Source organism: Malassezia vespertilionis, chromosome 4, assembly GCF_029542925.1.
Source record: "Malassezia vespertilionis chromosome 4, complete sequence".
Taxonomy (NCBI): domain Eukaryota; kingdom Fungi; phylum Basidiomycota; class Malasseziomycetes; order Malasseziales; family Malasseziaceae; genus Malassezia; species Malassezia vespertilionis.
The window spans coordinates 305531-319507 of NC_079250.1; the positions used below are offsets into that span (position 1 = coordinate 305531).

Here is a 13977-nt window from a genome sequence, read left to right on the forward strand (position 1 = left end):
TCAATACGATCCGCGGCCTTTGCCCCAGGCACGCGCTCGGTACAATGCCCGACTTCCCGAGCCACGGCCAGCGCCGCCCGCCTGCTCGCGCTCCAACGCAGCGAGCGCATCCAGTAGCGTCACACGCGCCTTGGCCATCCGCTCGTGCTCGCGTTGTGCCGCTTGACGAGCAGCGACGTCGGACCATGCGCCTGCATGCACATGACTCGGTGCGAGACGCGTCGATTGCTGCGGCGCGAATTTCGGTTTCGGCAAGTTGCTGCTCGGCGTCGCGGTACTCTTTTCCGCGCCCGCCTCCTTCTCCCGCACGGATTTCGGCCCCGACGTGCGCATGCCCGGCGACTGAAGCCACGCGTACTTGGACGTGATGCTATTCGCGCCCAGGTGCCGCATCGCCGTGCTATCTGCGAGTTTCTTGCGCACGTCCTCGGACAAATTACGCCCCGAGGTGCTGGGTCGCTTAGACTTGCGTGCATCGTTGCGCGGGGTGCCATTTTCCTCGCCCGCAATGGCCGCTTCTTGTGCGGCGGCCTCGGCCTCTTCGCGCTCGAGGCGCAGCCTGCGCCAATTCCCTTCGTCGATTCGATCTGCCTTTTCAATCGCAGCGAGCTGCTTGGCGGGGTTGGAAAGGAGCACTTCGTGGTACGCGGGGTTTCCATTCGCGTCTTTTACCGGTTTCCTTTGGTGCGACGAGTTGGTGCGATGGCGCGATGAACGCACCATCGACTCGACCAAGTTGCGGAACCGCATGCGGGTCGCAATACTAAGATAGTCGAGCGTCGCAGCGTCGACTTTGAGTCCGTACTGCCGTGCAATGCGGTGCACCATACTGGAAAGTGGGTATATGTTCAAATAGAGGCCCTGCCCAGACCCGGCACCGTTCAATACTGCCGCTGCCGACTGGCTCGCGTCTTCCCAGAGCGAGCTGGACTGCTGAATCATGACTTCCTCCGCGCGGAGGTCCACGCCGGAAAAGCCCATCACGTCCATGAGGTTATCGTAGGAGGACGCCATGCTGGGCTGCGCCAGACCGGGATTGCTCCCGGATGGCGTGCCTTGCATCGGCGATCCGTGTGCACTGCGCACAGCTTGCAGGCGCTGCAGCGAGAGAGGGAGGTTTGGATTCGTGGGCGTGTGCAGCAACGGGTTCACATTCGCACCATCGGTACGCTGTGTTTGCGCCGCAATATTTGCTAGGCGATCCAAGTTGCTCATACCCGGCGACATTGTGCCGAGCGCACTGCGCGCATCCTGCGCCGCTGGAAGCTGTGCAGGCGCAGACGGCGGTGTTGACGACACGTGTGGTGACGCTACCGCGCCAAGCGTCGCATCACTGCTCTCGCCCATCCCGCTCACATTCTCAACCTCGTCTGCTACATGCTCCGTCTTGATCTTTTTTGGCTGACGTCCATCATCAGCCCCGCGTTCTTCTGCACGCTTTTCCATCGTCGCGGCTCGGCGGCTGCGCCGGCTGGTCGGGAAGGATTTAAGCGCATGGGAAGTAAGATTAGGAACTATGCTACGCGCTACGTATTCGAGGAAAAGAGGCGCTTTTCGTAGTGCGACAGGCCGTGCACACCGCCCTCGAGCTGGGCACTGGCGGTGCGCAGCTCAAAGCGGAGCGTACCGTTCTCGGCTGCGTCGCGCAATGTATCAACGCTCTGCACGCCCATATCCTGGAGCGAGTGCTGCATGCCCGTGTACAAGTAGGGAACAAACTTTTTTACACTGCCCTTGTCCTGGACCGCACCGCTGACACCTTGCGCGACCTTGACGGCATCGCTCTCGGAGAAATAGCGCTGCGTCGCAGCATTTTCGGAGCCAACCTCAATGGCGAGTTGGTCGACCTTCGCCGCTGCACGGCCCGTTGCGCCGTGGAACTGCTTGCGTTTTTGGTGCTCCATCGCCTCGATCGAGCCCATACCGCGGTAGCCTTTGAGACGTTGGCCCTCGCGGTAGAAGTACTCGCCGGGACTCTCTGTCGTGCCGGCAAGCAGGCCGCCCATCATCACGGCACTCGCGCCGAGGCAGAGCGCTTTCGCAATGTGGCCCACGTTTTGGATACCGCCATCGGCAATCACAGGCACGCCAAACTTGCGCGCAAACTCTGCAACTGCATACACCGCAGTGCCCTGCGGACGGCCCACGGCCATGACCTCCTGCGTGATACAGATCGAGCCGGAGCCCATGCCGATACGGAGCGCGTCGGCGCCAGCCTCGATCAGCGTAGCTGCTTGCTCGCGCGTGACAACATTGCCCGCAATCACCTCAAGTTTCGGGTATTTCGACTTGATCCAGCGAATCATGTCCACTTGGTAGACCGAGTTGCCTTGCGACGAGTCCAGCACGACCACGTCCAAGCCTGCCTCCATCAAGAGATCAAGACGGTCGCGGTCGTGGAGGCGCGTACCGATTGCAGCCGCACAGTACAGTTGCTTGCTTTCCGGCAGCTTGGAAGCAAGCGGGTAGTCCTGGTTTTTGAGCAAGTCCGAACGCGCGAGGAGAGAGACGAGGTTGCCGGCGTGGTCAATGATGGGAAGCTTGCCTTTCTTGCTGTCGCGCAAAATGCGGTTGGCCTCTTCGAGCGTAATGCCCATCGGCGCAGTGACAAGGTCGCGTGTCATTACATCTGCGAGGCTCGTGCAGGGATCGCGGAATTGAATGTCGCGCGCAGTGACAATCCCGACAAGCTTGCTCTTCAGCGCGCCGTTTTCTATTGTCAGTCTGTTTATGCATGTGCGGGGCTCAGTGGACATAGGTAAAATGATCTGCACTGCGGTACCAAGTCTAAGGCACCGCCTACGCAGAACGAAGGTTACAGCAGTTACGTTTTCTCATCATCGCCCCGCTTCGTATACGTACCGGTGATGGGGATGCCTGCAAACCCAAGACGATCCTTAATTTCCAGCACATCGCCTACCGTCTCGTTCGGACTAAGAACAAGGGGATCGACAATGAAGCCATTCTCAAACATCTTGACCTTGCGCACCATCGCGGCCTGCTCGGCCGGCGACATGTTGTTGTGAATGACACCCATACCGCCCATCAATGCAATCGAGACGGCCATTTCCACCTCAGTCACAGTATCCATAGGACTCGATATAAATGGCGCGTTGAGCACCACATTGCGCGTCACACGCGTGCGCAAATCGACCCCCGACGCCGGGAAATCGATAAAACCGGGAAGAACGAGAAAGTCGTTGTACGTAAGGCCACCATGATTGCGCGAATCGATGAGCTCATTCAACGCGAGACCATCGCCATGCTTGTACGTCTTTAGCTCAGCTGCCGCTGCAGAGGGCGGGAGTACTTTAGCACTGTGCACTTTCGCCATCGCGCTTCACGCCACGCTGCAAACGCCGTGCTGCGCAGAAAAAAAGTACGGCACGTGGTGCCACGTGAAGAAGGGTGTCGAGCGCGCGCCGGGCCTGCTCGTCGACGATGGCGGCCATGGCCAGCGGAGCTAGTCAAAGCGCAGTGCCTCTTGCGTCCACTGCTGCACGCGATGCACGCATTGCGACGCATTCACACATTAAAGGCCTTGGTTTGGATGAGCATGGTGTTGCCATTGAACTGGCCCGCGGGTTTGTCGGTCAAAAATCTGCGCGCGAGGCGTGTGGTCTTGTGCTCGATTTGATCCGCCAGCGAAAATTTGCGGGGCGTGCACTGCTGCTTGCGGGTGGTCCGGGTACGGGAAAGACTGCGCTTGCACTTGGTATGGCGCATGAGCTTGGGCACAAGGTGCCGTTCTGCCCCATGGTTGGCTCGGAAGTGTACAGCACCGAGGTGAAGAAGACCGAGGTGCTGATGGAAAACTTTCGCCGTGCGATTGGTTTGCGCGTGCGCGAGACCAAGGAAGTATACGAAGGCGAGCTCACAGAGCTCACTCCCACAGAGGCCGAGAATCCCCTTTCTGGCTACGGCAAAACGATTGTACACGTGGTGATTGCGCTCAAGACTGTTAAAGGCACCAAGCAACTGCGCCTTGACCCCAGCATCTACGAGAGTATTCTTAAAGAGCGCGTGAGTGTTGGCGATGTGATATACATCGAGGCCAACACGGGCGCCGTCAAGCGTGTCGGCCGCTCCGATGCGTACGCAACGGAATTCGACCTCGAAGCGGACGAGTACGTCCCGCTGCCCAAGGGCGATGTGCAGAAGCGAAAAGAGGTTGTGCAAGACGTGACACTGCACGACTTGGATATGGCGAATGCGAAGCCACAGGGTGGGCAGGATATTATGAGTGTGGTTGGCCAGCTTGTAAAGGGCAGGCGCACCGAAATTACCGACAAGCTCCGTGCTGAGATTAACAAGGTTGTGGACAAATACATTCAGCAGGGCATTGCCGAGCTTGTGCCCGGTGTACTGTTTATCGACGAGGTCCACATGCTGGACATCGAGTGTTTCACCTACCTGAACCGCGCGCTGGAGTCGACCATCAGTCCCCATGTGATTCTTGCGACGAACCGTGGTCAGTCGACTGTGCGCGGCACCGAGTTTGACGGCGCAGGGGTCACTGCGCCGCATGGCATTCCGCTGGACTTGCTGGATCGGTGCATGATTGTACGCACACTGCCGTACTCGCAAGACGAGATACAGGGCGTGATTCGTATCCGGACCGGAATTGAGGGCATTGTCGTCGCAGACGATGCGCTCACAAAACTCACCGAGCTTGGGGCTCGCACGTCGCTCCGATTTGCTCTTCAGATACTGGCACCTGCATCGGTGCTGGCTAGCGTCTTGGGACGGTCGGAAATCACTGTCCAGGATGTCGAGCAGGCAAACAGTTTGTTTTTGGATGCGCGTGAGTCTGCGCGCAATCTCCAGTCCGGCATGCTGGGCAGTGCACCAAGTGGTTCGGACGGAACATTGATGGACGTCGCATAATGCGTTTTCGGAGCCTCATAGTTTGCATCTGCATCTTTTTCGGGCGCAACGTAATAGTCAGTCTTGAGAAAAATACGCTGCTAGCTTTTGCCTTGTCTCTCTGCCTCCCAGCCTTCATACACTATCACGTGCCGGTCGGCCAGACTGTCTTCTCCACACCATGGCCCCCAAGATCCCAGGCCTCGCACAATTGCAAAGCTTTACCACGAAGCAGCCCTCGAAAAAGACAGGCAATAGCGACTCTCCCACTGAACTGCGCAATGACCTTATTTTGCGCGCTGCGCGTGGTGAAAAGACGGAGCGGACTCCCGTCTGGGTGATGCGCCAAGCTGGACGCTATCTTCCAGGTACGTATCCCGACACTCCTCACCGCAGAATTCCGCAAGATCCGCGAGAAGCACGAGTTTTTTGAGTGCTGCCGTGATCCCGAGATCGCATCTGAGATTACACTGCAGCCGATTTTGCGCTATGAGGGCCTGCTGGATGCTGCAATCATCTTTTCCGACATCCTTGTGATTCCCCAAGCGATGGGAATGGAGGTGGAAATGGTGCCTGGAAAAGGCCCGACATTTCTTTCTCCGCTCGACACACCAAAAGACTTGGACCGCTTGAAAAAAGTGGATGTCGACAAGGACCTCGGCTACGTGATGCAGGCCATTACGCTCACACGCAAGAAACTCAGAGGCCGCGTACCTTTGATCGGGTTCTGTGGCGCGCCTTGGACTCTGATGGCATATATGATTGAGGGTGGCGGATCGCGTAGCTGGGAGAAGGCAAAGCAGTGGCTTTTCAACCACCCTGAAGATAGCAGGGTATTGCTGGACCGCATCGCGTCCACCTGTGCAAAGTTTCTTGTTGCACAAGTGTATGCTGGCGCGCAGCTTCTCCAGGTCTTTGACTCATGGGCCGGTGAGCTTACTCCGCACGATTTCCGCACATTTGCGCTTCCGTACTTACGCGCCATCGCTGTCGAGGTCCGCGACACGCTTGCTTGCAAGTCGGCCATAGTGCCCCCCATGATTGTGTTTGCCAAAGGCGCGTTATCCCATTCGCTTTCCGAGATACTGCGCAGTGGATACGATGTTGTTGGTCTCGACCAGTCGATTGAGCCTATCGTCGCGCGCAGCGCCGTCGCATCCACGCAGCTCAGCAGCACCAAGTTTTCCAAGGCTGCTGGAGGCAAAGAAACAGGGCACACTATTGCGCTGCAAGGTAACATGGATCCCGCGATCTTGTACGCACATCCATCTGTGATTGAGGCGCGTGTCGAGCGGATGCTGCGCGCGAAAGTAGGTGGCTTTGGCGGGCAAGGCGCGTATATCTGCAACTTGGGTCATGGTATCACGCCTGGTGTAGACCCCGAGAATCTCGGCGCATTCCTTAAGGCCGTGCGGCGCGTCAGCCGCGAGATTCAGCAGGAGCAGAACGAATAGATGTGTAAACGTAAGAAGCGAATTGTAGGTACATCTATGAGCAATTACTGTCCCGTTTTCACTTCTTGAAGGACATGTGGTTCGGTCGGTGTTGAGGAAAAGAGCTGCGTAGTGACGTCTTCCTCCTGCTCCTCACCCGGTAGTCCTGGCGCGTTTGGATAGACGCGCCGCACACTTGACTCTGCGCCAAGGCTCGCGAGCGCAATATATGGATTAGTGAGCAGGCCCAAGACGCCGCCGAAAATGAGCTTGATGAGCGGCGGTGCCCACGATCCCCGCATATCCTTGTGCTCAAAAATGGGCGCGACGATTGCAATTGCTATTGGCCAATACCACCAGAAAGAGAGCACAGCGAGCCAAAGACCCTGGAGCGCAGTCCATGCCAGCCGCTCGATGCGCTGGCGAAATGTGATGCCGCGCTGGTAAAACACATTGCGCTCGCTACCTGTGCTGGTTGCACGCAGGAACCAAAGAATAATGGCGACAAAGCGCGACTTGCCTTCCGCATTGCCCATGTACAACGGCGCAAGTCCTTTTTCGCGCACGACCGATGGCATTTTGGTCCCCAGCCACGATCCGTTCGGCGTTGGGTTGGATGGAAAATGCATCATCGGAGGCCATGGACGACGGAGCGGCTTCATTCCATGACGCAAATCAAAGTGTGTCATGGCTGTGGAAATGATTGTTGTGATGAGCTGTTGGATGATTATAGTGACGCCCATATCACCGGCAATGGTATTATCTTTGAACGCCCAAACTGTGATTTTGTGTCCATTATCTGTACGGTACATGGCACACGCGACACCGAAGTTCGCCGCACCGCTGAGGACCATACACCCAAAACCATGCATGGCGATAAGATAAAAATATTGTCGAAAATCAAGCGGGCCGACCGCAAACCAGTCACGCCAAGTGCTTGGACGGCGCGAAACGTAACCAGAGCTCACGTACGGCGCAGCCGCAGCCACAGCCTCGTCCTGGCACACATAGAGACCGCTTGCCTTGCTCTCCTCGCTGGTCATGAGGGCATGATGCGCCAGTCGATGCAAACGACCCTTCCCTTCCACGTGACAATCGCGAGACATAGAATACAGTAAGGCTACATACAATACACGCTACGATTGTTTCTTGGACACGCCAAATAGGGTTTGGCTTGTGAGCGGGGCAGTCAAGTCGGGGGCCACAAATGGATCTCGCGAGGAGGATGCACGCAGCTCGTGCTGGCGTTCGTTGTCAAAGTTGTGCAAGATTTCTTTGGTCAGCATGCACAAGCAACGTACGCAGTGGCGGCACGCCCGTCTCGCAATGCACGTCAATCAGCTCCGACATCTGGGACATGCTGTCAAGCAGCTGCGGTCAGTGAAGGTTTGGCAATACGTACGTGCATGACATACATAAGCGAGTTTGGCATGCCCCATTCATTTATTGCCAAGCGCTCGTTACTGTGCGAGTTCATACGAAAGCACTGGTCCAATATTGGCAAGTCCTCTTCGTCCTCAGACTCCTTTTTCGCCAAAAGCTCTGGCGCTTCAAGTGGCTCCTGCGGTGTCCCCGACTCCTGCTGGGTCTGGTCCGTGCGGACGCGCTTTTCTACTAAAGCGCCTTTATCCGCGCGCTTTTCTGCGCGTTTGCGTTTCGCCTCGCGCTTAAAGCCGTATGCAATAATCTCCTCGATCACGTCCTTGGGGATATCGACAGCGCCCAAGTTGAAGCGCCGCCATGGCATCGGCACAAACAGTGACTGGGCAAGCGTCGTAAAGCACATGTACTGCAAGCGCAGTTGCGTTACTAGTTGCGGAATATTGCCATCCTCGTTGCCCTCCATGCCCGGCGGCGCCGGCGCATACTCGACGCGCGTATACGGCGTGAGTAAGCACCGGAACATGCCAACACGCTGGCACTGCCATCCGTTTTCAAACGCGGTAATCTGCAGCATACGTTGGGACTCCACGACATGGGTCGTGTAGCGCGGAGTGACGGGGTCCGGCATTTTGGATTGGAATGACACGGAAGGGCTGGGCGGCATTTGGTGAGGATCAACCATGTACTCCTTCATATCGCCAAGGTGCGCGCGAATCGAGCGTTCCATTTTACCATACATCCCGTCGCTAAAGTAGATGGTGAGGGGCGATACAATATCTAGGATAAGCATTCCTCCCGACGCACCAATTTTCTGTGATCGCTTTGTCACGTCGCTCCATAAATTCAGGCGCAACGTCGCGTCTGGCACGTAGAAATCCAGTTCAAACCGGCGCAAGTGCGAAAGATTGCGCGGCTTGTTCGGCGCAAGCAGCTGTGTATAGAACTGTAGTACCCGACTCCGGCCCGTGCCGGGGGGAAAATACGTCGGCGCAAGCTCTGGCGAGTAGCCAGGTTGCGACGCTATATTTACAAATGACTCGCACGGCACTCGATCTGCCATCTTTTGAAGGCTAATGATCTCCGCCATCCCCTCCGCAGAGAGGGGCTCATGGAAGAGGCCCATCGCTGCGGGAAAAGCAAGTGAGCGATAACGCGTAACCGTGGCCGGGGATGATGACTAAATAGTTTATGCGTACGTTTCGGCCCCAGCGGGCGCGCCCAAGGCGTCGTAGGCGCCACCTTCTGGTGCACCCATAGGCTGGTAGAGCATTCCGAGCTCCTGCACAATCTGTGCTGTGCGGTACTCCATTAGAGAGAGGCCCTGCTGTCAGCGTCGCTAGAACGTACCGTCTCCACAATTTCGGCAGGGTGCAAATTACCGACTGACTCTACGTCAAAGTAAAACCGATTCGCCTTGCGGTTGGGATCGAACGGCGCGCCTTCAAGCGGCAGTTCCTCCTCGCGCGCATTTTTGCTCTCCGGCCATTCTTTCTTTGGATCGTGCTCGTACCAAAGCGTGGTGTGGCGCAGTGCATTGTGCGGGTCGTATTCGAACCCGATCGCAGATACAGGCGACCATTTCGCGTGTTCTTTTGCGAAACCCTGGTATAAGTACGTTATAAATTACACACCTTGCGAGCGATACATCGGGCTTTGATATGCTGCCCTTTGCGCATCTGGACTAGCAGGATATCAGGCTTGTTGGGGTCGTCTGCAGTGAGACACAATTCACGCGACATACCTTGTCCTGCGGGCTTGCCGAAATCGGGATGGCGTGGCGCGATAGGGCCATACATCGCCTCGTCAGAGTAAGGGTTATCAATGGTGTTGCTCCGTATCAAGTCCTTAGACGTCACATACATCGAGCCCCGGTCGCTGGTGCACAGCGCATCCAAGGTGAGTTCTACACTGCACCGGTCGCAGCCATCTTCACACACACAGTCCTGCGAGATGAGATAAGTGAAGTACGTACACGCTGATCAACCAAGACTTTGGCCGCGTCCATGCTAAGCAGCGGCACCATGCCAAGACGATGCGCGAAGAACTCATCTGGCAGCACGGTCGTGTTAACCATTATTTCCACCATATCGATCGCTGGTGTAAGTGGTGCAGTTGCACAAATACTCACCCACTGTCGGCACATCCGCAATCAATGTGCGACGCAGCGAGTTTGCGTAACTCGTCGTTAGCCACTGTCACCGGCCTACCTCATGTCCACATTTTCCAGTATGAAGTCCGCGTGCTCATCGTTCAGCTCGCGGATAATGAAATTCGGCGCATGAGCCTGTGCTACAAGCCCATCGGGTGCGCGTATTGGTGCCACGTCTCTCCCATATACACCATTGACTGCAGTCATCGCGACGTGCGTCGTCGCTCAGAGAGACGACTTGGCGCAGAAAAGCAATGCATTATATAAGCAAATAAAAACCGGCACCACGCGCGCCTGTTTCGCAACGATGCTTGAGCAAGTGTTGCGCCGCCCGCAGCGGCTGCTGTACCTGATGGTAGTAGGCATGGCCATTCTTTTTTTGTCTACATATTTTTCACTCTCGTCCCACGGTAGTGAGCAGCTCAGGGCACACTTGGATGCCCTTAAATCCGTGGCGTTGCGCAAAAATGGCACTGTGGCTGTGACGCCCGGGCCTGTGAATGTAACGTGCGCCTCGTTTATGGAGGAATTGCAAACGATGGACAATATTCGGCAGCACGCGGTGAAAGGCTTTGATGGTCGGCTTTACCCACCCACGTTTTACCCTACCGAGATAAATACCATGCCGCGCGCCAAGGCGGGGTTTGTCGTTTTGGTGCGCAATGGCGATTTGGAGGAGATGCGCAGTAGCATGCGCGATGTCGAGGACAGGTTCAATCGTAAATTTGGCTACCCATGGATCTTTCTGAACAGTACGCACCGATGACGATGCACTAATTCTAGACGAGCCGTTCAATGAGGAATTTAAAGCGGGGGTCAAGAAAATGACGCGCTCCGAGACGCGCTTTGGCCTCATTCCCAAAGAGCACTGGAGCTATCCTGACTTTATTGATCAGGACAAAGCCGCCGATACGCGCAGAATCATGACTGAGCAGCGGATCATCTATGGGTTCTCTGAATCCTACCGGCACATGTGCCGGTTCAACAGCGGCTTCTTTTTCCACCACCCCCTCACCCAGGACCTCGACTACTACTGGCGCGTTGAGCCAGGAATCAAATTGCTTTGCGACATTGACTACGATCCGTTTTTGTTTATGGAGTTGAACAACATCAAGTACGGTTTTACCATCTCGATGCACGAGTATCCGCTCACGATTCCCACCCTCTGGAATGTAACGCGCGAGTTTGTTAAACAGCATCCTGAATCACTCGCAAAGGATAACGCACTGCATTTTATTGCCGACGATCCCAAAAAAGGCATGGACCAGGAGTACAACATGTGCCACTTTTGGAGCAACTTTGAAATCGCCGATTTGCGGTTCTGGCGCAGCAAAGTGTACACTAGCTACTTTGATTTCCTCGATCATAATGGCGGCTTCTTTTATGAGCGATGGGGTGATGCGCCTGTGCACAGTATCGCCGCATCACTCTTCTTGAACCGATCGGAAATACATCACTTTGAAGACATTGGCTACCATCATCCGCCGTGGACACATTGCCCCGCCAGCGTCTCGAAGTTCCACGAAACGGGCAAGTGTCTTTGTAATCCAGAGGACTCGGCTGATCTTGGCGATTTTTTCTGCCAGTGGCAGTGGTGGCGCACCTCGATAGAAGGGAAGCCTGATGCTGCGTAATGCTACCGTAGCGACTTTTTACAATTTGATACCACACCTCCATTGGCCACGCGACACCGTGAGTACGCTATGTGGAGGTAGCGATCATCCGGACTTGTGCTCGCTGACACGCCCAGACATCCGGGATGCTGGGTAGAGCATTGCTGAGGCCACAGAACCTGCTTCTGGCACTGATTGGATCCATGTCGGTGCTTCTTATATCTACATACATGTCTTTATCGTCTTGGGGTAGTGAGCAGCTACGCTCGCATTTGTCGTCCTTTTCATCGCAGGCAGGCCAGCACGACGCCAAACTCAGCGCGAGCGGCGCACACCGCGTGCCCGCGAAAACGTTTATGGATGGATTACATACGTTGGAGGATGTACGCAAGTATGCGCACGTTGGATTTGATGGGAACCTCTACCCTCCGACATTTTATCCGGCAGAAGTAAATAAGCTTCCGCGCGCTCGTGCGGCGTTCCTTGTCCTTGCGAGGAACAGCGATGCGGACGACTTGCGTGAGACAATGCGTGCGGTGGAAGACAGGTTTAACCGCAAATTTGGTTATCCATGGATCTTTTTGAACAATGAGCCGTTCGATGACGACTTTAAAAATGAGATCAAGCGATGGACGCGTGCCAAGGTAGAGTTTGGTGTGATTCCCAAGGAGCACTGGAGCTATCCCGACCACATCGACCAGGTGCATGCGGCTGCGCAGCGCGAGATGCTGGAAGAAAACGATGTGATTTATGGCGGCTCTGAGTCCTACCGCCACATGTGCCGCTTCAACAGTGGATTCTTTTATGATCATCCGCTCACCCAGAACCTTGACTACTATTGGCGTGTGGAGCCGGAGACCAGGCTATATTGCGATATTGACTACGACCCTTTCCTTTTCATGTATCTGAATAACAAAAAGTATGGGTTCACTATCACCATCCAGGAGTTTGAGGAGACGATTCCCACACTCTGGCCAAAAACCCGCGATTTCATTGCGGACCATCCGGAATATATTGCCAAGGATGATGCGCGCTGGTTCATCACCGACGATGGCCCTGATGGCAGTTTTGACCAGGACTACAACCTGTGCCACTTTTGGAGCAACTTTGAAATTGCCGACCTCAACTTCTTCCGCGGCAAGGCGTACCGCGACTATTTTGAATTTCTCGATAAAGACGGCGGTTTCTTCTATGAGCGATGGGGTGATGCGCCTGTGCACAGCATTGCTGCATCTCTCTTCTTGAATCGCTCAGAGCTGCACCACTTTGAGGATATCGGGTACTTTCACCCCGGCGCCACGCACTGCCCTGCAAACAAGCGCTTGTTCCACGACACGGGCAAATGCCTCTGCAAGCCCGACGAGTCAGATGACTTGGACGAGTATCTATGCATGCGGCAATGGTGGCGCACGTCCATAGAAGGAGAGCCAAAGCGCGACTAATAGCTCGACAATAATAATACACGTGGCCACAGCGGCCGTCGCTTCAAACAGTACTTTCTTGTCGCGATGGCGGCGCCCAGCATGTGGGAGACCGATCCAGCGCTGGAGATTGCGCTTCTGCGCGCCATCTCTTTCTACCCGCCGATCGGCTATAACCGCCACTTTAATATGGTTTCGATCCTAGGCGCACTCCAAGCTGCCCAGCTGGAGGTGCCGAGCGATGCGCCTGGCTCCAATCGACACGCGCCTCTCTCGGCCAAAAGCGTGTGGCAGCACCTCGAGACGCTCTATGACCTTGAAGGCCTAAACGAGCTGGATGATGGCAGCGAGGACGAAGAGGCGCCGGAGTGGATGCAGCACTACGACCAGCACGCGGCGCTGCTCGCACGCAATGAAAAAGCACGCACACGGGTGCTTGACAATGTGGATGCAGAAGAGTTTGCGTTGCATCCAGTAGAGCTGTACGCGCCCTTTATTGAACAGCGCCGAATTGCTCGGGATCTGTCCGAGGAAGTGAGTGCGCCTGCGACGCGCGCAGCCGAGGACCTTGTTGTTCCTGCCTCCTCCGACGAAGACATTTCCGACGCCAACTCGAGCGATGAGCATGTGCGAGGGGGCGGGCAAGGTGCGCACGCGCGCTCGCGCTCTCAGGATACCAGGCGTCTATCTCGCAAACGAGCTGACGACGAGCATAGCCAAGAAGTGCCGCCGTCATCGCCAGACAGCATGTCTACACGCGCTGGGAAACGACGAAAGAGCATGCGCACTGCCGAGCACGACGACCCAGCGGACAAAGCTTCACGCCCAATCTCAACACGTAGACAGCGCCAGACAGATGGCGATGGCTCAAAACGTGCTACTACGGAAGACTTTACCGACTCCGACGATGGAACCACGGACGAGAAAGCGTCGCTTATGATGCGCAGCGCTCGGAACACGCCTGCGCGGCGCTCCGTGGGGCAGATAGCGACCACACCCAATGAAGCGCGCCCTGCACAGACGCGCGCATTTTCTGCAGCGACGCGTGCGGCAAGCAGCACGCCTCGGGCCTCGCCCGTCGCTCCTGCGCGCAGTTCGCGTCGTCGATAGCC

At 56.1% G+C, this 13977-nt stretch overlaps 10 protein-coding genes across 10 annotated transcripts; 5 read left to right on the forward strand and 5 right to left on the reverse strand.

Annotated features, from left to right (window-relative positions):
• Window positions 1–1446, reverse strand: MVES1_002131 (uncharacterized protein; the record flags this gene model as incomplete). The annotated part of the gene is made up of 1 exon (XM_056206963.1): window positions 1–1446. One exon carries the CDS (start codon window positions 1444–1446, stop codon window positions 1–3), a length of 1446 nt encoding a protein of 481 aa, XP_056062938.1.
• Window positions 1447–1526: 80 nt separating this feature from the next.
• On the reverse strand, window positions 1527–3334 carry MVES1_002132 (IMP dehydrogenase; the record flags this gene model as incomplete). The annotated part of the gene is made up of 2 exons (XM_056206964.1): window positions 1527–2713; window positions 2863–3334. The coding sequence occupies 2 exons, from the start codon at window positions 3332–3334 to the stop codon at window positions 1527–1529; spliced, it is 1659 nt and encodes a 552-aa protein (XP_056062939.1).
• Window positions 3335–3450: 116 nt separating this feature from the next.
• On the forward strand, window positions 3451–4887 carry RVB1 (RuvB ATP-dependent DNA helicase pontin; the record flags this gene model as incomplete). Its single annotated transcript, XM_056206965.1, has 1 exon — window positions 3451–4887. The coding sequence occupies one exon, from the start codon at window positions 3451–3453 to the stop codon at window positions 4885–4887; it is 1437 nt and encodes a 478-aa protein (XP_056062940.1).
• A 160-nt stretch (window positions 4888–5047) lies between these two features.
• Window positions 5048–6320, forward strand: MVES1_002134 (uncharacterized protein; the record flags this gene model as incomplete). Its single annotated transcript, XM_056206966.1, has 2 exons — window positions 5048–5234; window positions 5263–6320. 2 exons carry the CDS (start codon window positions 5048–5050, stop codon window positions 6318–6320), a joined length of 1245 nt encoding a protein of 414 aa, XP_056062941.1.
• A 44-nt stretch (window positions 6321–6364) lies between these two features.
• MVES1_002135 (uncharacterized protein) lies at window positions 6365–7342 on the reverse strand (the record flags this gene model as incomplete). Its single annotated transcript, XM_056206967.1, has 1 exon — window positions 6365–7342. The coding sequence occupies one exon, from the start codon at window positions 7340–7342 to the stop codon at window positions 6365–6367; it is 978 nt and encodes a 325-aa protein (XP_056062942.1).
• Window positions 7343–7435: 93 nt separating this feature from the next.
• On the reverse strand, window positions 7436–8805 carry MVES1_002136 (uncharacterized protein; the record flags this gene model as incomplete). Its single annotated transcript, XM_056206968.1, has 3 exons — window positions 7436–7572; window positions 7601–7670; window positions 7702–8805. 3 exons carry the CDS (start codon window positions 8803–8805, stop codon window positions 7436–7438), a joined length of 1311 nt encoding a protein of 436 aa, XP_056062943.1.
• Window positions 8806–8868: 63 nt separating this feature from the next.
• Window positions 8869–9544, reverse strand: rpb3 (RNA polymerase II subunit 3; the record flags this gene model as incomplete). Its single annotated transcript, XM_056206969.1, has 3 exons — window positions 8869–9003; window positions 9030–9284; window positions 9365–9544. The coding sequence occupies 3 exons, from the start codon at window positions 9542–9544 to the stop codon at window positions 8869–8871; spliced, it is 570 nt and encodes a 189-aa protein (XP_056062944.1).
• Window positions 9545–10351: 807 nt separating this feature from the next.
• On the forward strand, window positions 10352–11465 carry MVES1_002138 (uncharacterized protein; the record flags this gene model as incomplete). The annotated part of the gene is made up of 2 exons (XM_056206970.1): window positions 10352–10550; window positions 10615–11465. 2 exons carry the CDS (start codon window positions 10352–10354, stop codon window positions 11463–11465), a joined length of 1050 nt encoding a protein of 349 aa, XP_056062945.1.
• Window positions 11466–11647: 182 nt separating this feature from the next.
• Window positions 11648–12886, forward strand: MVES1_002139 (uncharacterized protein; the record flags this gene model as incomplete). The annotated part of the gene is made up of 2 exons (XM_056206971.1): window positions 11648–11653; window positions 11738–12886. The coding sequence occupies 2 exons, from the start codon at window positions 11648–11650 to the stop codon at window positions 12884–12886; spliced, it is 1155 nt and encodes a 384-aa protein (XP_056062946.1).
• Window positions 12887–12952: 66 nt separating this feature from the next.
• Window positions 12953–13975, forward strand: MVES1_002140 (uncharacterized protein; the record flags this gene model as incomplete). Its single annotated transcript, XM_056206972.1, has 1 exon — window positions 12953–13975. One exon carries the CDS (start codon window positions 12953–12955, stop codon window positions 13973–13975), a length of 1023 nt encoding a protein of 340 aa, XP_056062947.1.
• Between the last annotated feature and the right edge of the window lie 2 nt (window positions 13976–13977).